Here is a 23,052-nt window from a genome sequence, read left to right as displayed (position 1 = left end):
CCCCCCCCCCCCCCCACACACACACACAGACACACGCACACAAACAAAAGAGTAACCAGGTTTTTTTTACTGCAGAAATAAACTGTGCATCGCCAAACGTTAATTCTCCACCCAAATATAGAGCTAGAGGTCCGAACCAGATACCAAACTTTCAGCACAAATCCTTACGTTATCAAAAAGTTATAAGTGATTTTCTGAAATTTCAATTCGGTAACTGAAGGCAGACCGAGCTCTCGGGTACACGAAGCTTTATGGCGCTAGTCACCGAAGACGGGCGAAAACGGGCCCCATGTTCCCATTGAAAATTTCAGAAAATCGCAGAACTTTTGCATAATATAACGGTTAATGGTGAAACTTTGGTATCTGGTTCAGACCTCTAGTGCTACATTTGGGCGAAGAATGAGCGCTCGGCGATGATTTTTTCGATTAGAAAAAAAAAAAAAAAAAAAGAGAAAAAACGTTTCTTCGTTTGCTTTTTCTCGGACACACTTTAGCTTTTGAGAAAAGAGTGCCGTGTTTTTTCGGCCCGGATAAGTAAACTATGCATGCAGAAAACTCAAACGCAGTGAAAACGTGATAGCGATTGAGAAAGAACGCGGAAGTTTGAAAATGATACCTGAATCAAAAGATTATTGAAGATGAAAATTTTATCTGAGCCGACGTCCACCTAAGCCTAATATCGACAAAAGAAGAAGTAACACTCTGTGCTCCTGAGCACCTATTTGAGTAAAAAATGAACTTGTCACCAAGAAAAAAAATATTATGTTTCCTGCTGACAAGTGATTTTTACCGATATGACTCCGACAAGCGTTCATAATGTATATTCTTGTTTTGGCGATATTAGGCTTAGGTAGACTTCGACTCAAACAAAATTCGTGTTTCTCAATCTTTTTTTTTTCCTTCTTGAATTCTGGTAACGTTACGTTTTCAAGCTTTCGCGTCTACCTATCCCGACCACTAGCGTCATGTTCTCATGGAGTTCAATCTTCCTGCGATGCATAGTTTATTTACCCGGGCAGAAAATCACGGTCCTCTTTTCTCGGAAACTTTCTTAATTTTCTCTCTAGTGGCACTGTCTTAACCTTGGTACCTACAGGCTTATATTTCTGTTTTATAAGTTGTGCATTTACTAGATCCTGCCAAAATTGCGCCGAGATCGTGAGCAGTCTCTCCTTGACTTTTTCATTCTTGGTGAGCTGACGTGAAATTGGGGTGACAGGTTTAAAGACATTTCTCGTGTACCGATATTTTGTTATTCACACACCAGCTGAACAAAGATGCATCTTGCAGCTCCACCACATGAAGCGTCGTTGTTTGTCTGCACTAAAAAATAATTTGTCTGCCTTGAAGAACAATACTATTATAAGATATCTGTCTAGATAAGCATGACTGATAAATTACTTGCATACGCAGTGCCAAAGGTAATTTTCAAGAAATCATGATCCTCTTAACAAAAATTCAAGCTAACGTTTCTCGCTTCTTTTTTTTTTTTTTTTTTCTTGACAGATGGAGCTTGCTGGAAGAAGATGCGAATGCTTCGTTATTGTGCACACGAAGGTTAGATTTGGACGTCTTGTCTTTGGTCATATATACGTGACAGCCCGCTCTGTTCTTCAAAGATAACAAATATTTTCCAGGACTCCAATGTCGACTATCCTCATAGATTCCAAAAGTTGAAGGCGCTGCCGGAAAGTGCAGAGTAAAGTCTCTCGATAAAATTCACGCTTTCAAGTACCGCCAACCATTGTTGTGGAAACGCGTACGACACGCGCCAGGAGTGGGTGTTCCGCCGCCATTCACTTCCAAGGGCAGCTAATTCTACTAATTTCAGTGCTACGCCATACTCGAGGCACGGGCCTCGTGCACTGGCGCGTTTGACGCTACTTGCAAGACAAAAGCAAACACAACAAAAAGACTTAGTAAAAAAAAAAATTGGGCTGTAGGTATGTTTATACAGCCTGAACTTATTCTTCCTTAACGAGCGACTTTTATCTTAGCTGTAGATGAGCGATTTAGCCAGTGCAGTACAACCGCTAGCCTGGGGTCTTTAACGTGCATCACGCAGTAGTGATACACGACCGCACGCCGGTACGATGCTCATCCAGATCGAAACGGGCAGGGGTGGGGATAGAATTAATCCAGACAGGTAAGATAGCACCGGTTCATTCCACCGTGACATAGTAATATCACTGTTGAAAGAGGTGTTTACAACAAACAAGAGCATAGTGAACTCTTGAGGTTATTTATGAAGACACTAAACTGATTCAGAGGTTCATGTGATTTTGCCTAAAAATGAGAAAGATAAAAAAAAAAAAAAAAAAACCTACGTGTCACTTTTGGTAGAAAGCTATTTTCTACCTATTGAATGACCGCTTGGTTCTAATCGTAATCTTTATTGGCTCAGGAGAGCCGTGGCACCGCGGAAAGGCGAGAGCCCGTACCATGGAGGGCCGCGGTGCCACTCTTACCATTGCGCTCTTACCAATGCGCAAAACCGCTCGTTTCGAACTGGATGAGCATCGTACCGACGTGCGGTCATGTATCACTACTGCGTGGTGGACGTTAAAAATTCCAGGCTGGCGGTTGTAGTGCACTGGCTATATTTCTCATCTACAGCTGAGAGACAAGTCATCAGTTGAGGCAGACTAACTTCAGGCTGTAAAAACGTGCACACAAACAAAAATGAAGCACGCACACGAAGGCATCTTTGACAGGCTTGTTGTCTTTCGGTACTTTTGAAGTAAGCACGAGCGATCCCGAGCCTGCTAATGATTCATTCGCGTGCGTGCTTCATTTGCTTGAGGCTTGTCGGTGTTGGATCTTTCTATTAGTCACTCTCGTTGGACATGGGCGTGACTATAGCGATCCCGCAACCGCCCAGAGAGGCAGTGCAACCGGGAGCTCGCGTATTACTTCGAAGCATCATAGCCTCCTCTACACTGACAAAGCCTAGCAGATCGTTACGTTACGTGGCCGCTGAAAGTGAAAAGGTAGAGCGGCAGACAAGAGTCATGAAACGGGCGCCCCGCTGCGGCGAGACGCCGAAACACACCTGTCCCGAGCGATTGAATGTTCGCTCGTGCTTTTCGCGTTCCTCGAGCTACCGCAACTTTTCTCGTCGGGTTTAAAAACCATGTTTCGGGTTCAGTTCCGAATCGGGACTGAACCAAACCGAAATCTTCGCCGCCATCTTAAAACTGAACCAAAACTGAACCGGAAAAAAGTATAACGGTAGCCGGCTCCAAACGGTAACCGGTAATTTTTACAGCTAAGCTGTATATAACTCGTTGGTCGTTTTTTTCTTTTTCTTGTGTTTGTTGACAGAACAGTAGTCGAAAGATGATGATGATTATTAAATTTATTTTCAAAAGGGTGGCGCCATGGCCTCATTGAGGGAAGGGGAAAATAGGTAGGAAAAGTTTAGATCCGGCGGTGCACTCCTGTCGAGCGCGCGAACTCCCCTAAGGAAATTAGCGTCTCCCTGGCCCGTGCCTCGTTAACCGGTGTGATCCAGGCCTCTGAAGTGTCGATGTGAGGCCCCAGGTGTTCGGCTCTTTTGTCTCGCAAGCCGGCACAATCCCAGAGTAAGTGTCGGATCGTCGGGCTTACGCCGGCGGTGCACGTAGTGCAGACGACAAGTGCAGCGGGCTCGGACCCTTCCGATGGCGCTTGGTCGGGTGGGCGGCCCCACCGTGGTTTGTAGCTACGCCACCGTGCGAGTATGTCTTCGGTGAGCGCAGCAACGGTGCGGGCCTTGTGTATTAACACTTGTGCCCCTCTGGGTAAAAGATAAAATAGTCGACAGAAAACCCACGCGCGCCTTATCACTGTTCGCGCGTGCCTTATCTCTTAACATGTATGTGGTTTTGACACTTGTTTCAATAAGAAAAACACAAAACAAGTGTCAAAATCATGTGATGGATGATAAGCACGTAGCGCTCTCCGCATGCGTTTCCTGGTATCGATTGTGGTTGCATTAGTTGCCGCGGCAACGGCAAAGTACTAAGTCTTTCAAATAAAAAAAAAGAAATTGGTACAGTGCATTTACGTTTCTTTCGTCAATCATTTGGTATAGACCCTTTTGCTGTTTACAAACTTGAACTGCCGCTTGCATCCCAAGGAACTTCCGGTCGCGCCGTCTTTGCAAGCCTGTTGAGTTTGCTTATGTCACCTGTGCTAGAAAGCATAAATTATATATGGAGAACAAAGTTTGAGATTTAAAAAAGACCTTCGGCTGTACAATATTACATCTTGGAGGAGGCAAGTTGGTTTACAAGAATACTCAAAACATTTTAACAGATCTCGCACCCCTTCGTTCTTTTGGCGTTCACCTGGAGAATTGTTGGTTAAACGTTTCATCTACATTTCAAGCATCTATGTTAAGGTGGCCTCGTTGCTATGGCGGCTCGTTGTTTATTCATTTTATAAACCGGAAGTTCTCTGGGACGTCAGAGACTGGAGCACCACCTGGTGGCGTTTGCCATAAAAAGGGTATATAATAGTGGGCAATCGTTACAGGAGGTATACTCAGCTTCGCTCTCCATCCACCTTCACGCAGAACACCCGGCGCGCTGTCTGGCCTTGTATTTCTTGGGTCTTTCGCGTCGAAGGCTCGCACCTCGGGCCCTCGGCAACCTCTACCCGAGCGTTGAGATTACACCCCTTTCTACCAAACGGTGGTGACTTTTCAAGAAGAAGCAGAATGATGCCAGACCTAATGGTGCGAGACGAGCCACCGGCTGACGCGAATCATAGTTGATGAGCGAGTACGGGCAAACGCTTTTCCGTGGGACTCCTTGGTATTCCGCCGTCTTCCTGGACACGTGGATGACCTCGAGTGGCGTTGAGGATGGGAGGCTCTTCTGACCAGGGATCGTCTCTAACGTTAAGGAACGGTGCCCGATCCCCGGTGCCCCAACTGCGGAGAGGTGGAGACGAACTCCCACGTTTTTGCGACTTGCAGCTTTGCGCGATCATTTTGGCGTCTCGTGCACCATGGTTTCCGCACTCTGGGCATCGTGCACTACGTCTCGGGCCGCCGCTATCCTCGAGGAGACTCGCCCTCCTCCTCTTAGCAGTTGGCCAGCATGTGCTGTGGCAGAATCGTTGTGCTGCTGTGGGCCAGCAGCGTCGTTCGTGAGCCATGTGGCCTCTGCTGTCCTGTCTTCGTGCTTCTTTGTACCGCTATCTAGACCGCAAACTTTTTTTGGCTGGAAGAGCAGGAGTTCCTGAGACGATGGTCCTGCCTCTACGTCCGGTTGGCCAATGGCCGAATTTTTCTTTCTTTCACGCCACTTCCCTTGGTGTAATGGGTGGGACCCTTACTGATAGGGCATCCGAGCTGGACCTTTTTGTATCTCTTTTCACGTATTTCTTTTTTAACTGAATCAGTTGTTCTTGTACGCTATTTTCCCGTGAGGGGTAAAATACTCTTTTCAGTTCCTATGTAAAGTGTTTAATTGTATTGGAGGGTCCAAATACTGCGAAGAAGCTTGAAGACCAATCTGTATATTATGAGTGCGGTGCCTTTGAATTGATGTCAGTAAACTTTGTCTAAACAGCTCGTTGTACATTATTTTTATAAAACGGAAGTTCTCGGGATCGTCAAAGACTGGAGCACCACCTGGTGGCGTTTGTCATAAAAAGGGTATATAACACAGTGGGCAATCGTTACAGATGGTACCACAGCTTCGCTGTCCAACCACCTTCATAGCATAGATAGGAACCTTTTTTTTTTTGTTAGTATCTCAAAATGAATATTGGGGAATAAAAAATTGCAACTGTATTTCTATGTATTGATCAAATCGTCATATATCGAATTGCAATGTCTAAGAAATTGCGTGCTTTCATGGCATTTTTGTATTGACACTCTGATTAACCATGTTTCACGTGACCCCGTGACGTCACGTGTCTCACTGAGTCAAGTCGAATGGACTTGAGTACGTCACTAGATTTATTACCGTCGATGATACCGTGACCTAACATGACATAATGACTTCGCACCGAGAGTCACGTGATATCGTGACGTATCCGATTTTCATGACCCCAAGTCGAGTGCTCGGGTTAATCACAGTCAGTATCGCCAAACATTCGGGCAACAGCTCGTGTTGAACTCTAGATAATAGCCCAACTCTAACAATATCTGAATCTCAGCCCATGATCTATGCTTTGCCAACCCTAGCGCATGACTATGATGAACAATGACGTTATATAATTAGCGTTAGATCACGTGGCCGCTCGCTCTAATTGCGAGTTGAGGAGGGGAGAGCTGTTTCTTTCCTTTTTTTTTTTCTGCGTATGCCATTGCGCGGAGGAGTATCTAATGTGTGTTTTTGCAAGTTATCAACGCCAGTGAATACTTCTTAGCGGTATTTACTGAAAGCACATCATTGAGGCACCCAAACATGTTTTCGTTCTTGCTGAACTGCTTCGTAAAGTTGTCCCCGAGAATAGAAGTATTGAAATGACTAAATGTGACTTATTAATCCGACGTTACATAGATCTACAAATGTGCACGGAAGGGATATTTGAAACGAAAGATCTAGTGGCCTCAGAGGGACAGCCGAACGTTGGCAGCCGCGCTCAAAGTCGCATAGGAACATTAAAGACCCCGGGCTAGCGGTCGTACCGCACTGGCTAAATGTATCAGCTGAGAGACAAGTAGCCCGTTGAGGCAGACTAAGTTCAGGCTGTATAAACAAACCCACACCCCAAGTCTCGTAGGAGTGTCGGTCTCAAGTTCTTTGCCAAGTTTCCGCTAGCTCTGTATTTTGTTTAAACTTCACAGTTGGGTGCAAAATATAAGCAGTGGAGGCTTGTTTTATCAAGTGACCCATTTATAATTGTCGAATTAACCCCTAAAACGGGGGAGACAGTCCTTCAGGAAGAGAAGGTATTATCTACAGGAGCAACGAAAAAAGAAAAAAATAAGGGGGAGAGCTTTGGGGGGGGGGGGGGGGGGGGTAGTTTTAAAAATATACCGTGTTGTAAAGATTCCTCTGCCCCGCATCTTCGGCGCAAACCAGAAAGCAACCCCTGAAGATACTCTGTTTGCAAAACCACTCTTGCCGGAAAGCGCGTTCCTCACGACGATGCACCATGAATAATAATTTACACCTCTCAAATGCATAGCTTACACTGAGCGCGAACCTTGTGCAGCGAGCATTTTGCACCAACGGATTTAATTTGCTTGGCAAGAACAAGTCGCAATGACCACAATCATATAGTGCGATGACGTCAAGTGCAAATGATTTTAAACAGTTCAGATTTATGGTAAAATGCGATGTTCGCCACACTATCAATAGAAGTTCAAATTGGAAAGTTGCGCAGTATTTGTAGCAGTCTCGCGGTGATACACGGCAGCCTAATGAAATGTTAGAGTACATGACTGATAAAGCACAGAGCTGGAAAGTGAGGACACAAAGCAAGTGCACGTAAATGCAACATATTTGACTCCCCTGGCAGTATTTCGCGAAGTTTCTAGCTCATGCAAGCTGATGCCAAATGTAATTTATATCAGGATTCTAAGAATCTTCGTCTGTCCTTTGCGTTATTGATGTATAATTAGGAATGTCATTGCATGAATCTCTATGCATTTCTTTCTGCAGTAAGGCGTTGTGTAAGGAATTCTTTGGAAAGATACCATTTATTTATTATCTCTCTCTTTCTGCACATTTTGTGTATTTGAATTTCGATCTACCATGTGAGCACAAAGTCTTTTTTGGCACACCCTGCAACCAACTGTTTCACACTGCTAAACAGAGCAAATAAAAAAAAAAAAAAACACTTTTCCGTTGTCTCAACCGCTGGCGTAATTTCAAGTCTCGTCTCCCATGTCGGTCTCAAGCGCTTATGTGAACTTCATGAGGTACAATTTATTGTTGATAATAAAAATATATTGAGTTACTGACTGAAAATTTCACAACAGAAATGAAGGGCCGATCATGGTAAATTTATACATTATAAGTAAAAGCACCCCCAAATTATTTGAAAGATGCTCTGCAAATCTTTTCCGGCGCTTTTATCCTAGACAGGCACGCTAGAAGAGAAAGCCGAAAGTAAACAATCTTTTTTTTTTAAGTTAATTTAAGTAAATATGTGTTCCTGACACATATATAACTTCTCAAACATATAGAAGTCTGTTATTGCCTCTTTTATGTGGTGAACACAACTTTTATGTGTCTGTGGGCTGGATAAAAACTAGGTACACAGGGGTGCGTGGCGGAAATATGAAAATTACGAATGCAAGCCATCAGAAAGTGTCCAATTAAGTAGCTGCCATGTCGAGTAGAGCACGAAATGCTATTTTGGTTGTTGTTGTTGTTTTTAACAAAAATCATCATTAGCAAGGGTGATGCGTATTTGAAAATTGAATTGACTGGTATCTGGTCAAGAACAAACTTCAACAGCCAGGCTATGCCAGCTTATACAGTAAAAGAAAATGTTCAGTTGGGTAAGCGCTATTTTAGGCCAGATTCGATCTGAGTACTAAGGCGCTTAAAGGTTAGATTGGACAATTTCGATCCCTCCTTCCTGCATGATTCGTCGCCTGCATCACGGTGCTAAGTGTAAACAATGGTGATTAGAAAAACAGGCATTGGGATTGCCGCCCAATATTTCTATAAAAATATACTGAAAGGGTTTGTCCTAAAACTTTGGAGACATTTTGAAAATTGTATTGCTTTTAGCTCAGTTGTGTCGTCATCATATATATATATTGTTGAACGTACTGCGTGAACCGTAGTTCATGACGAGGTGCTCATTTCATGATTTTATGAACTGTAATTAATTCCTTAGTTGGGAACAACCACGATTTAACATTTTATTCTCCGACACAAAGTTGTATCAATCACAATATTTTAGGCGATGTACCACACTTGGCGACCTTTTGTATCAGGTAAACTGTATGTGACTCTGGGGAAAAAAAGGGATGTTGAGTCGTATAAACATGACGTTTTGTATGTTAATATTGATTTGCTTTTACTGTTGGGTCGAAATGAAATAACAGAATTTCATATTTCTGGTACCTGAAAGTAAAAGTGGATTGTACCAACGATAGAAAAAACTACATAGTTGATCGTTTCACGGCGTAAATAGTGCTATTGCCACAACAACGCGGGATTTATATTCTGGTTTAAACCGGTTCGAACCGGTCTGAACCGTTATTTTTGTTCCCCAGAACTAAACCGGAACTGAACCGAAAGCCATGAACCCGAACCCGAACCGAACCGATAAAAATTTTGGTTCGACACTCTGCTTGAGGGACAAAACATATCGTGCAAAGGTATATGAGGCACAATAATCTAGCGTCCTGAGCAACAAGGAATCGTAGCTAACAATTTTCCAACGTTTGCCCTCCGTGGAACCCTTGCTTATCTTGCCTAAAGTTCTAATCTGGCTTGCCGATTCAAGGTTTCTGGGAGTTCCCTTAAGTAAGATTGTTTGTTTTGTCTGCCGAATTCGTTAGTTCGTTTCGAAATAATATCTCTTCTGATTCCCTGGATATTCGCGCGCGCAATACGCGATGTTTCTCATCGCAATCATCCGAGCCGCGCCTGCACGTCGCTGGCTTGCAACGCTTCAAAATAAATAAACCGTACAAATTATTGAAGTGACATGTTTCTGTCGTATGTTTTGGTTTTAGAACTTAGAATATATAGCGAATCGCTGCATCAGTTCTGAAAAGAATAAATCTATGATATTTCTCTATTGAATGTTCCCATCCACGATAGCGTTTGACACCATACGCACGCGCAGTGTAACAGTGTAAATAGAATTACATTTTGTCTGAAGGTTGCTGTAGGAACCTTTTCGTAAAACAGAACACAGCAATGTGGGCTGTTACAGCCTACCTGGAGGTTTTGCCTGAGCGTCATCGTTCGGATTAGACCTGCCTTCTCGAAAAAGAGCTGCCTTCTCGAAAAAGCAACACGGTGCGACTTTTCTTAATAGTCTTCCCAAAAGTCACACCATATGTCTTTTCGGAAGAGGAAGGCATGCTAGGCCACGCATACCTTTTACTCCCTCAGTTACTCTCTCGGCGCTCTAAAGTTCATCCCTAAAAGTGCCAGGATTGCTCTCAAAGGGAACGAAATTTACTCCCCAATTAAAAGCATGCAAGGTCGGAAGCGTGTGTCTCAAACTGTCGCGTGCGGCAATTCGGAGCGGCGTTCGGACTGTCGGATCGGACGATTCTGCCGTCCATGTGTCTCGCGCTTAAAGGGGCACTGACACATCAAAATCATATTTTTTTTTATTATCCGAAACGATTGAAAACGATGCCGGGACATTACCCTCAAAATTTGAAATTTTGGAATTCAGTATTTGTGAAGTAAAAAAACAATTTCCAAATGCCGAATTCGAAGTTCCCGCGCGATCGGCGCCGGTGCCTTGACGTCAAAAATTGAGGAGACCTGAGAGTCGACTTTCTTTCACCACCCCCTGCTGTTGCCATGGCGACCCAAAGCGAGGAGGAAAGGAGTGAGCGCAAGTGAGCGGCGGCGTTGCCGCGGACCGGTTTTGAGCGGTGTCGCCTGTTTTCCGTTGGAGGATACAAATCCAGGAGACGGCACCACAACGAACTCCCGATTTTTGGTATTTCAAAAAGAAGGGCCGCAGTGCGTTCGCAATTGCGTTAAAAAACATGTTTTAGGATTGCCGTTATTAAATGTTATAGAGATGTCGCCTACAAAGCTTCTAAATTTCCTGATTTTTGACGTCACCGATCAAAAGAAGCGAGGAGGCGAGAGGCGGGAAAATCAAACGCCAAAAATAAAAAGGCGCGCGCGCGCGCGGGAAAATTTTTTTTCGCGATGCGGTTTTTTTTGCGTGTCTATGACTGCAACTTGCATCGTTTTAGACAATAAAAATAAATACGACCTTTGGGGTGTCAGTGCCCCTTTAAAGCGCGATCCAAACCAACGCGTTTTTGTGCGCGCGTAGGCCGTGCGCTTCCCGGAAATTGCGTATTTCGCGACGTCGCGCTGATTCCTTGCGCCTTCCTGGCGCGCATAAGAAAGTTGGATAATTTCAACTTTTTCTGAACGCGCACAAAAACGCGCCGTGACGTAGTAGGGCGCGCCTCTCCCGACCAATCGGTGAAGGGCACTAGTTCCGGCTCCGCGTTTCTTCGCCGTCTGGCGCAGATGCTCTCCGCTCGCCCGAAGACGCACCGTGGCACCGTCCTAACGAAAGCGCATGGTTGTCTCTCGGAAAGCGCCCCGGAAAGTGAAAGAACCTCATGAAATACACAATTTCCGGGAAGCACATGGCCTACGTGCGCACAAAACACGTTGGTTTGAATCGCGCTTAAACGTTCAGCCCGGCTCAACACCTTGCGTTGCGAACGAACACGAACGGCACGGCGGTTTGGTGCTTAGTTGCCCGGACAACTCGTCGCTTCAACCGGTTGCATTCGTTCGTAGTCGTAGCGGTCTCTCTGAACGCAAGTGTGTACACGGGCCTTTCTCCACAATTGTTAGAACGACGAGCTTAAGAAACCACAACTGATACCCGAACGGGCAAACCCCATCCCTGAGGCTTTGCGGTAGGGAGCAAGAAATCAGTTGTAAGAGAACAAAATGTTAGCCCCAAAAAGCTTCAGCGCAAATGAACTAAACAAAGGAGAAAGTGAAAACAGCTATCTCCACTTTAGGAGATCCCTCCCAGTGATACATCGCAGTTACTCCCCAAAGGGACGAACCAATACTCCCTATTTTTAAGAGTATACTTTTATTTACTTATTTATTTATTTAAAGGAACAACCTGCAGCGCCGAAGCATTATAGCAGGTAAGTACAGCCTAGTACAGTAAGTAGTAAGTATAGCCTAGTTCTATCGAAATAAATGCTAGTGCATTTAAAATCGGAATCCCTTCCTGAGAGAGGCGGCCCCATGTTAATACTTATAATAGCAGACTTGGGCAATACATTCCACTCGGTGATAGTGCGAGGAAAGAGTTAATATTTCTTGTATTTGACGCGACAAAATAGTTTTTTTTTTATTTTCGTTGAATGATTTACGCGACTGGACACAGTTTGGTAATTCTAAATAACCATTTTTGTTAATTCCTGTCGGGTTTTTAAAGACAGCATGCAAAAACTAAAAAAAGACAGTTGTGGTTGGTGTTGTTGTTTTGCCTTAAAATAATGGTTTCCATCCAGTTGTGCTTTTAATTTCTGTTACACTTTCACTACAATGTCCCGAGACAAGCTTTGCTTCAAGGCTCTTAATTTTTTACAGCTTATCTATATGATACTTTTGGTGCAGGTCCCACACTACGCACGCGTATTCACGTGTCGGTCTCACTGAACAGCGTTAGGCTGTTTTCTTAAATTGTTTTTGTAGCGCTATGCACATTACGAAAAAGAAAATTTAATGTACAGCCAGCTTTTTTATTGGTCTAACTGACATGAACATCAAAACAAAAAGCGCTAGATAAATTAATCTACAGATGCTTTACATCAGTGCTTTGATTCAATTTCTGACCAACAATGACACAACATGTGAGGATAAAGTTACGTTTCATCCTAGGAGTAGAGTGGACACACTTATCAGCATGAAGCCATAGTTTCCAACCCTTGCACCACTCAGAAATCCTATTCAGATCTGGTTGCAAAAGAAAAGAATCACTAACACTTTCTACTCTGCTGTATGAACAAACAATCGTCTGCAAACAGCCTCACAGTCGATGTATCATTGATGAACACATGAAATAAAAAAAAAGGCTCCAACACTGACCTTGTGGCACGCCAGAGGTCACATCAATAAAATTAGATTTTTTCACCATGTATACCATAACTGTTTAGTTTAATACCATTTTCAATCCAACGGTATGACCAAAGTTAAGGTACTTAATTTATACGACAATGAAGGGTGAGACACTTTTTCAAAGGCTTTACGGAAGTTCATGAAAATACTATGCGTTTCACCTCCCCTCTAAGCAGCTGGATCTGTGTCGTGATAAAGTTTAACAAGCTGTGTCACGTATGAGATACCCTTTCTAAAACCACGCTGAATAGATAAAAGAAACTGTTTGTGTCTAAATGTTTCACAACATTACTATATACAATGTGCTCTAAAATGTTACAGCATATATACAGCTCAGCGAAATGGGGTGACAGTTTTCAGTGTTTTGTTTTAACCCACGCTTATAAATTGGTGTCACATTCGAAAATTTCCATTCATTTGGCTGGACACGTCCTCTTCTAACGATTCATAAAAACTAATCTGTAAGCCGCTTGCGAAAACTGATGAGGAAACTTCAACACTTTTGGTGACAAACCAATGGGTCCTACCGCCTTCTTAACATTAAGGTCTCCTAAACATTTTCATATATCTTAACTCTTTAAAACTAGGGGTGCCCCATGGGACTGGCTGTCTTTTCGCTGAGGGGAGGGTAAGGAGAATGTTTGGCGTTGCAGGCAAACAGAAAGTGAAATTTATTAAAACCGTTTTATTTACTGCAATTTTACTCACCTCAATATTCGAATATATACCTCTTTATTTGAATAGGTGGATACACTTCATTATGTGGTGCCAGTTTTTTTTCTTTATCTATCTGTTTTGAATTTTATTTTTGCAATTTATTAGCCGACCCCTAAAGAAAAATAATAATTTCTTATGTTATTCTACTCATGAGTAGCATAAAATACGAGTTTGCGTCTACTCACAACGTTGACGTCAGTATCGTCCTCCATGGCGACGTCTTTCTGAAACGAACAAGTTACCGAACAAGCTTTGAGAAAGGCTCGGCTTTGATAAAGGCCAAGTGGTCAAAATGTGTCAATGTCTTCATTTCTCAGATGACACTCACAGGAATGGCAACTGAAACAACAAATCAAGTAACATAGCAAAACACCATACGCGCACTGGCGAGCTTTCATCTCAAGATATTTGATACTTCCGTAATATGTCGCCAGTTTTTACAGATCTTCTACGTTATTTTTTAATTTAGAAATGCGTCTTAAAACAGAGTCGTTTGGTAAAAAGGAAATAGCTTTCATTAATGATTGCAGGCGCTGCTTTGCAACAAGAAGTATGAGAACGGGCTCCTTTAATAACCAATATCCAGGGGGAAAACATGTAACAATGCGCGACAAACGCGATTCGACATTCTCAGTTTTATTTCATTCCATTTTACTCAGACAGGTTGATGGCGGAAACCAAGCATTACCGTCTAAATTGGCGCTTAACATGAGCAGATTCCACTGATTTCTTTTTTAGTCTCCGCTCCTACGGCGGCCACGCTGAATGGCTATAAAACAGTTTTACAGCGAAGCTGTATATGACTCTTTGTTCGTTTTTTTTTTTTTTTTTTGTGCCCGTCGACAGTACAGTAGTCGACAGAAAACCATCGTGCGCGCGCTCCTTATCCCCTATCATGGGGTTTTGACACTTGCTTCAATAAGAAAACTACAAAACAAGTGTCGAAACCACATGATAGATGATAAGGCTCGCGCGAACAACGCGAAGCACGTAGCTCTCCTCGCATGCGTTTCTCGGTAAAGGTTGCGGTTGCATAAGCTGCCGCGGCAACGGCAGAGTACGAAGTGGGGAGTGACGTCACCAGCCCCGCTAACAACGCGAAGCACGTAGCTCTCGCATGCGTTTCTCGGTAAAGGTTGCCGTTGCATAAGCTGCCGCGGCAACGGCAGAGTACGAAGTGGGGAGTGACGTCACCAGCCCCGCTAACAACGCGAAGCACGTAGCTCTCCTCGCATGCGTTTCTCGGTAAAGGTTGTGGTTGCATAAGCTGCCGCGGCAACGGCAGAGTACGAAGTGGGGAGTGACGTCACTAGCCCCGCTAACAACGCGAAGCACGTAGCTCTCCTCGCATGCGTTTCTCGGTAAAGGTTGTGGTTGCATAAGCTGCCGCGGCAACGGCAGAGTACGAAGTGGGGAGTGACGTCACTAGCCCCGCTAACAACGCGAAGCACGTAGCTCTCCTCGCATGCGTTTCTCGGAAGCGGGGAGTGACGTCACTAGCCCCGCTAACAACGCGAAGCACGTAGCTCTCCTCGCATGCGTTTCTCGGTAAAGGTTGCGGTTGCATAAGCTGCCGCGGCAACGGCAGAGTACGAAGTGGGGAGTGACGTCACCAGCCCCGCTAACAACGCGAAGCACGTAGCTCTCGCATGCGTTTCTCGGTAAAGGTTGCCGTTGCATAAGCTGCCGCGGCAACGGCAGAGTACGAAGTGGGGAGTGACGTCACCAGCCCCGCTAACAACGCGAAGCACGTAGCTCTCCTCGCATGCGTTTCTCGGTAAAGGTTGTGGTTGCATAAGCTGCCGCGGCAACGGCAGAGTACGAAGTGGGGAGTGACGTCACTAGCCCCGCTAACAACGCGAAGCACGTAGCTCTCCTCGCATGCGTTTCTCGGTAAAGGTTGTGGTTGCATAAGCTGCCGCGGCAACGGCAGAGTACGAAGTGGGGAGTGACGTCACTAGCCCCGCTAACAACGCGAAGCACGTAGCTCTCCTCGCATGCGTTTCTCGGAAGCGGGGAGTGACGTCACTAGCCCCGCTAACAACGCGAAGCACGTAGCTCTCCTCGCATGCGTTTCTCGGTAAAGGTTGCGGTTGCATAAGCTGCCGCGGCAACGGCAGAGTACGAAGTGGGGAGTGACGTCACTAGCCCCGCTAACAATGCGAAGCACGTAGCTCTCCTCGCATGCGTTTCTCGGTAAAGGTTGCGGTTGCATAAGCTGCCGCGGCAACGGCAGAGTACGAAGTGGGGAGTGACGTCACTAGCCGCGCTAACAACGCGAAGCACGTAGCTCTCCTCGCATGCGTTTCTCGGTAAAGGTTGTGGTTGCATAAGCTGCCGCGGCAACGGCAGAGTACGAAGTGGGGAGTGACGTCACTAGCCCCGCTAACAATGCGAAGCACGTAGCTCTCCTCGCATGCGTTTCTCGGTAAAGGTTGCGGTTGCATAAGCTGCCGCGGCAACGGCAGAGTACGAAGTGGGGAGTGACGTCACTAGCCGCGCTAACAACGCGAAGCACGTAGCTCTCCTCGCATGCGTTTCTCGGTAAAGGTTGCGGTTGCATAAGCTGCCGCGGCAACGGCAGAGTACGAAGTGGGGAGTGACGTCACTAGCCCCGCTAACAATGCGAAGCACGTAGCTCTCCTCGCATGCGTTTCTCGGTAAAGGTTGCGGTTGCATAAGCTGCCGCGGCAACGGCAGAGTACGAAGTGGGGAGTGACGTCACTAGCCGCGCTAACAACGCGAAGCACGTAGCTCTCCTCGCATGCGTTTCTCGGTAAAGGTTGTGGTTGCATAAGCTGCCGCGGCAACGGCAGAGTACGTAGTGGGGAGTGACGTCACTAGCCCCGCTAACAATGCGAAGCACGTAGCGCTCCCCGCATGTGTTTCTCGGTAAAGATTGCGGTTGCATAAGCTGCCGCGGCAACGGCAGAGTACGAAGTGAGGAGTGACGTCACTAGCCCCGCTAACAATGCGAAGCACGTAGCGCTCCCCGCATGCGTTTCTCGGTAAAGCTTGCGGTTGCATAAGCTGCCGCGGCAACGGCAGAGTACGAAGTGGGGAGTGACGTCACTAGCCCCCCTAACAATGCGAAGCACGTAGCGCTCCCCGCATGTGTTTCTCGGTAAAAACTGTGGCACACGGTAAGGTTCTCCGTTCTCACTGTAGAGAGATTCTTAACTAACGTTACTCAACGCATGACCCATGCTCGGTGGTTAGCTGACTTGGATTGGTTGACTGACTTGGAAAAAGTTTGGTACAGTGTATTTACTTTTATTTGTCAATCATTCGTCAACCAACACAAATCTCCAAACACAGCTAGGTGAGAGGTGCGCGACCGAAAAATCCGCCTGGTCCTGGTATTAAACCAGGGACCTCTCGAGGACCAGGTGGATTTTTTTGGTTGCGCACCTGTCACCTGGCTGTTTTGGGAGATTTGTGTTTGTCCTGTTGTCCCCTTTGTGCCGCTTTTGCAGAGATTATTTTCTCCATTCTTGCACAACTGGCTTGCAAATTTGCATTAATTGCATTATCATCATAACCTTAAAATGCAGGCCGTTCACCCTTGTTAGTGTTAGACTAATGGCAGCTGATAACACCTATTTGCTATACTGACATCTAATTCCTGGTTAGCTTAGTTGATAGTGCGCTCCACTGGAAATGGAGAAGTCCCTGGTTCGATACCGGACGAGGCGAATTTTTTTAGGTAGCGCACCATGCAGTCACCTAGCTGTGTTTGCAGATTTCTGTTTGTCTTTTTCCCTCTTTGTTCCACTTCTCCAGGGATTATTTTCGCCATTCTTCCCCATCTCGCTTGTAATTTTGCATAAATTTCATTATGAACAAAGGACACCTTAACACCGCTGCTTGAAATGAAGATGAAACGTTTAGCCACTAATTATCCCGGTGAACGCCGAAAGAACGAAGGAGTGAGAGATCAGTTAAAATGTTTCCAGTATTCTTGTAAACCAACTTGCCTCCTTCAAGATGCAATATTGTACAGCCGAAGGCCCTTGTTAAACCTATAACTTTGTTGTCCGTGTAGCATTTGTGTTTTCTAGCACTAGTGACATAAGCAAGCTCAACAGGCTTGCAAAGACGGTGCGACCGGAAGTCGCTTGGGACGCAGAAGGCACTTCATGTTTGGAAACAGCAAGAGGGTCTATACCAAATGATTGACGAAAGAAAAGTAAATGCACTGTACCATAACTTTTTTTATATATGAAATACTTAATTTCGTACGCTGCCGTTGCCGCGGCAGCTTATGCAACCGCGATCTTTACCGAGAAACGCATGTGGGAGCGCTACGTGTTTCGCATTGTTAACGGAGGTAGTGACGTCAGCCCCCCTCCTTCGTTCTCTGCCGTTGCCGCGGCAGCTTATGCAAGCGCAATATTCACCGAGAAACGCATGCGGGAGCTCTACGTGCTTCGCATTGTTAGCGGAGGTAGTGACGTCACTCACCACTTCGTTCTCTGCCGTTGCCATGGCAGCTTATGCCACCGTTATCTTTACCGCGAAACGCATGCGGGGAGTGCTACGTGCTTCACATTGTTAGCGCGCGCCTTATCATCTATCATGTGGTTTTGACACTTGTTTTGTGGTTCTCTTATTGAAGCAAGTGTCATAACCATATGACAGATGGTAATGCGTGCGCGAACAATGATAAGGCGCGCGCGAGGGTTTTCTGTCAACTACTGTCCTGTCGATGGACACGAAAAAACCCGACCAACGAGTCATATACCGCTTCGCTGTGAAACCGTATGGTGCCTATTAAAAATGCCTACCGTCGGACCGGAGCTCTGATTAATCCACTTTCGGTTGTGTAAGAAAACTCGATAATACCAACGATCGCCTGTTCGTACTAACGGCGTCGCGCTGTATGCGCGCGAGGATGGAGCCTGAAGGCCTGCTTCACACATTGGCGTTTCCCTGTGAAGAGTGTGACGTGCTGTGATTCGTTGCAACCGCTGGCACACTGGCGCCAGCTACTGGGTAGCTTTGGATCATTTCTGACCGGCCTACTTATTTTTACGTTTTTTTTGTTTTTTTTTGTTTTGTTTTATGCCTAATTCTTTCAGTGTGGACTTGAAGTAATTCTGGCAATGTTATAAGTAAAGATGCCGCGAACCATTTTCGAACCTTGGTTCGAAGATCAAACCGAGGGGTTCGAAGGGTTGGCAAAGTTTTGAAACGTCGATAATACCACGATTTTCGAACTTTCAAATTTTTGGCGCTGTGAAAATTGTTTGTTTTCGAACTTCTGATTTTTCATGCTGTGAAATTCGACATTTTCGAACTTATGAAGCTAAGCAATTCAACAATTCGCGAACTTTCAAACCTGATGAGTTTAAAAGTTCAATGAACTTCGCACTGCTGAACAAAAGTCCGACAAAGTTCGAACTTCAAAGTTTTCGAATTATTCGAATTTGAACCTTGGTGGAATTCTTCTGAACTTTACAAGTTCGAACCTTGGGGAGGTTCGAAAATTTCTAACCTTTCGAACCTGAACTTCGGGAGGTTCGCGGCGTCTCTAGTTATAACTTATAGGCGACCATTTCACATCAGTAGCGCGTTGATTTAGTCTCGCGCTGCAAAATCTTCAGTCAAGTTATACACAGATTGGAATAGTTCCCGGTCCACCCACTATATGGTGCTAGTGTGCCGGCGGCTATACAATAAATCACATTATACTCGACAGAATCAAACGCCATTGTGTAAACCGGCCTTTACAGTTGATTCGCGGTGAGAAGCTCGCAAGGTGCGCTTCTGTTTTGCTCACTCTGGGTAGTGCACGTGCTATCCACTCGGTGGTGCTTTAATTTTCATAGTGCACAGAAGCTTGGCATTGCACGCGCTTGCACCAGCAGAGGAAGTTGTAGTACCCTCACTCTGGGTTGTGAAAAAATTCCACTAGGCGGTGGTACCCAAACTTCTCGCCGCGAATGCGCTGGAGGAATATAGTGCTTTCCATGTCTTAATTGTGAATGTAATATAATGTCGTTTTAAAGGCGTCTGTTATTAGCGATTTTGGTTGGGCTCTCTTGTGGTCCCCCTGACCAGAATTTGCCTTGCCCTGATGTCACGAGTTGTGATCCTGGCTACTTGTCAGTTGCGGACGCCGTGTTCGAGAGCGCGTGTGATTAAAGCACGGTGGAAGCTTGGAGTCATCGCGTTTTTGAACCCAAACCGGCCAATTTGACAGTCTGAAATTGCAGTTATTTCCGTCCATGAAATCAGAATTTATCCCACTAATGGGGCCTAAGGGCCCCGGGTGCCGGAAGGCGTAGCTACGCCACTGGTGACTGCATTGCTATATTTTTTTTCCTCGCTCGCGGAAATGGAAATCGATGATAAGGAAGTGACACTAGCATCATACTATTGAGCGGTGTGGGTTTCAAGCTCTGTACGGCTGTTTGCAGGTGGGTGCTCCCTGACTAGTTTACTGTGCACTACAGTTTTTGTGGTTGGGTACTTACAATATCACTGGGCTGATTTAAGCGCGGTGAACCTACGGCTGACGCTTTTGCATGTAGCGTGTCGCTGAGCGTACGTTCTCCTCTCGGGAGACTACTTTCTAGGGCCATAGCTAGTATTTGTTGCGTTCATGTGGTGCCGCAGTACAAAACAGCACAGCTTGATTGCATAGTTTACACACAACCGCACCAATATGCAAAAAAAAAAAGAAACAAATCACTGCAGGTTCACGGAAACCGCTAAAAAAAGTAGGAAACGCAGGAATCATCTGTAATAACTACTTACACAACGAAGGAAGGGCACGGAAAAAAAAAACACCACCGTTACGGCGTAGCCGAGTGTTGCTTGACTACTAAGAACGAGATCGCAAAAGAAATATTATTGTGCTACAATAAAAAAAGTACGTGGATAGGAAGGAAGACACGTTTCTGGTATACTCCGCTGGTCGCCTGCTAAAGGCATCTGGTCTTGTGTTTATTATCAGTTTTTTGGTGGAGTACGCGGCTTCACTTTTACGTAACATTTCGGCGGTGATCATATTTCGTGCCATAAATCGATATTAGTAATTGAACTTGGTTCGATTTTTGACCGGAGTTGCCCTTTAAGACATCACTGTGAGCGTTTGGCCAGTCGTGGAAAGCCAGCCGTATGGCACTTTTGGTCGCGCAGATCCTTTCGCGCCTTCCGTTGACTTTCCATGTCCCGCTGTTCGTCCGATTGTTTTTCTTTTTTTTTTCAAACCCTTTCATGGTAATTTAAATTGTGTATCGTCATCTAGAAAACTTCTCAAGCACACAGACTAAGGTAGTAATTGTGAACGGAGTTTTGAACAAAGCACAACTCATGAGCGCCCGCAAGAAATAATTGTACCCGGGGTTTATCTCTGTTCATGTTTGAAGAACAGAGTGATTCCCAAAGCTCGTCCTCCCCCCCCCCCCCCCCCCCGCCCCCCTCCCCTCAAATGAACAACCAGAACCATGGTCAGGGTTCCAACGCAGTTCTATCGCGAAAAAAACAAAACGAGGGAATGAAACCAATAATTTCGTGTTATTCACCCACGTTGTAGCCGCACAAAATGCGAGCTGAGCGACAAAATCTAGAAAAACAAAATTAAAACATATCTCAAGCCAAGAAGTTGAGATACCGAGATATCTCTACCTTAGAATTCACTTTACCGCGTTTCTTCGCCCCTGATAGTTCCATATGTCGAGAAACGAGTGGCACCACAAAGGTTGAGCGAGGGACCGCTAGGAAAGCGGACTACCCGCGACCACTCAAAATGACAACCTATTATACTGCAGCGAAGAGACAGGGGAGCGCTCGAACTGCGCAAATCACTTGACACGCACCGCACGCAACACCCATGACTCCAACTTGGCCACTTGTGAAAACAACAAAGTTGCTTCGAATATCCGAACCTCTTCGGTGATAGGAAAGGCCGGGATTCGCCGACACTCCGCGACGCGCGCGACGACGTGCCGTTCGCTCGGCTCAGGACACTAGCGATAAAGCCCCAACGCTGCACGGCCATTGCAGAAGGATTCAGCACAGCACGCGCTGGCCCAATGAGATTAAAATGCGGTCCTTCTGGGTCCGGTTACAGTACGGCGACGCGTTCGAGCAATGCGGTCGTTTCTTTTCGGCAATTTAGACTTACCTGTCGTATGGCGGCGGCCTGCCGGAAGTTGACCTTTGATGCTCCGTCGCGCTATCGCTTGATAAGGTACTGCGCGGCGCTCCGCTGGAGGGCGCCGCGCTCAGCCTCGGTTTTCGTTTTGTATTCCAACGCGGTGCCGTCGCTGTGCCTTGTACGAATTGTCGAACATTTCTAGAGTACGTTTCTATTTGTGGTATTGTTCGAGTCAGCAGGAAATACATTCCTTGCTGCTTTTCTTTTTATATTCGTGATATTTTGTGGGATTTTTTTTTTCGCGTGCGACGTTAGTGTGTGATTTCAAGGTACGTTGTGAGGGGATCCAGACCATGCAGATAACGATATGGGTGTGGTTCGGAATCCTTGTACGCGAGCCAGCCGTTCACTACGTGTACCTTACTTGGCGCGTGTGGCGAGCATTGCTTAATACTGGCGTGCGAAGGGCAGCGTTAACGCCTGTTCCCTGATAGTGTGGCTTCGCGACATTGCTCAAAGACAAACTCTCCTTTATGTCTGGACGAGCGTAAGAACACGCAGATTGATATAACTGCAACACTGGGGTCGTAGTCACGTCGTTCAGGTTTGACCTTGGAAACTCGGCGAGTTTTCAAATTCAACCTGTTACTTAAATTGTGGGGAAAAAACAGAAGAAAAAAGACTTACAGGCAAATTTAGAAAAGAGCGGTAGTTTTTTAAAAGTTATTTTTTATTTTTTATTATTTGAACACAGGTTTGAACACACTCATCGACACCCTCCCCCTCTCCCACCCCCGACCCCGGTTTCGTTTGAGCTATTTTAACGTAGTATACGTAAAATATAGGAAAGGCCCACGTGAAAAAGAGACACTAAAAAACGACCATTTCTCATAGATAGATTTGATCCTGCAAATAGCGCCAAACCTAGTTAAAGGAAGTTCCAAGGTCAGCACACAAATGGCGCCAGCGTTCCAATGTGTTGTCATATGAGAGCTCAAGAACTCGGTCCTAAGCAAACGCAAGTGCGTGAACGGGCCTAGAGTGTTGGTACGATTACACCGAGATTTACCGACCCAAAAATGCATTACACGTTTTTCCGTGACATTATTCTCAATATCAATAAAGTCTCCAGTGCACTCGAGCCACATTTTCAAATTTCGGAGTTGAAAAGACCGAAGCAAAATACAAGAGCACCACATCTTTGGAAAGCGCAGTCTTCATCTCAAACAAAGCAGTTTATCGATTTCATCTATTTACAAACAGTTCCAAGCAGGGTGGAGGATAAAAATCAAGATTTAAATCGTGATTTTTACCAGGCTGTGCTAAGTGTAACGATTTATATCAAATCTTTGCCGCAAAAATAATCCCAACAATCTATTTTTATTCATCGATTGTCTATCATTTGATGCTATGTGCATTTGTTTCGTATTTAAATCGCGGAATCATCAAGGAGGAAATATT

At 45.4% G+C, this 23,052-nt stretch overlaps 1 protein-coding gene across 1 annotated transcript in view; it reads right to left on the bottom strand.

The window, feature by feature from the left end:
• The window catches only part of LOC8024694 (TNF receptor-associated factor 2), a 30,423-nt gene extending 8,727 nt beyond the window's left edge, over window positions 1–21,696 (bottom strand). Inside the window, exons 1-2 of the mRNA XM_002406598.4 lie at window positions 21,619–21,696; window positions 13,670–13,708 (exon numbers count right to left, since the gene is read on the bottom strand). Coding sequence (XP_002406642.3) covers window positions 13,670–13,696 — 27 coding nt within the window. The 5' untranslated portion in view covers window positions 13,697–13,708; window positions 21,619–21,696. The remainder of the gene's footprint in view (window positions 1–13,669; window positions 13,709–21,618) is intronic.
• Between the last annotated feature and the right edge of the window lie 1,356 nt (window positions 21,697–23,052).

The sequence above is a fragment of the Ixodes scapularis genome, unplaced genomic scaffold (assembly GCF_016920785.2).
Source record: "Ixodes scapularis isolate PalLabHiFi unplaced genomic scaffold, ASM1692078v2 PGA_scaffold9__187_contigs__length_104089568, whole genome shotgun sequence".
In the NCBI taxonomy this organism is placed as follows: domain Eukaryota; kingdom Metazoa; phylum Arthropoda; class Arachnida; order Ixodida; family Ixodidae; genus Ixodes; species Ixodes scapularis.
The sequence above is the reverse complement of the archived record's forward strand: the minus strand, read 5'-3'. Positions and strand labels throughout refer to the sequence as shown.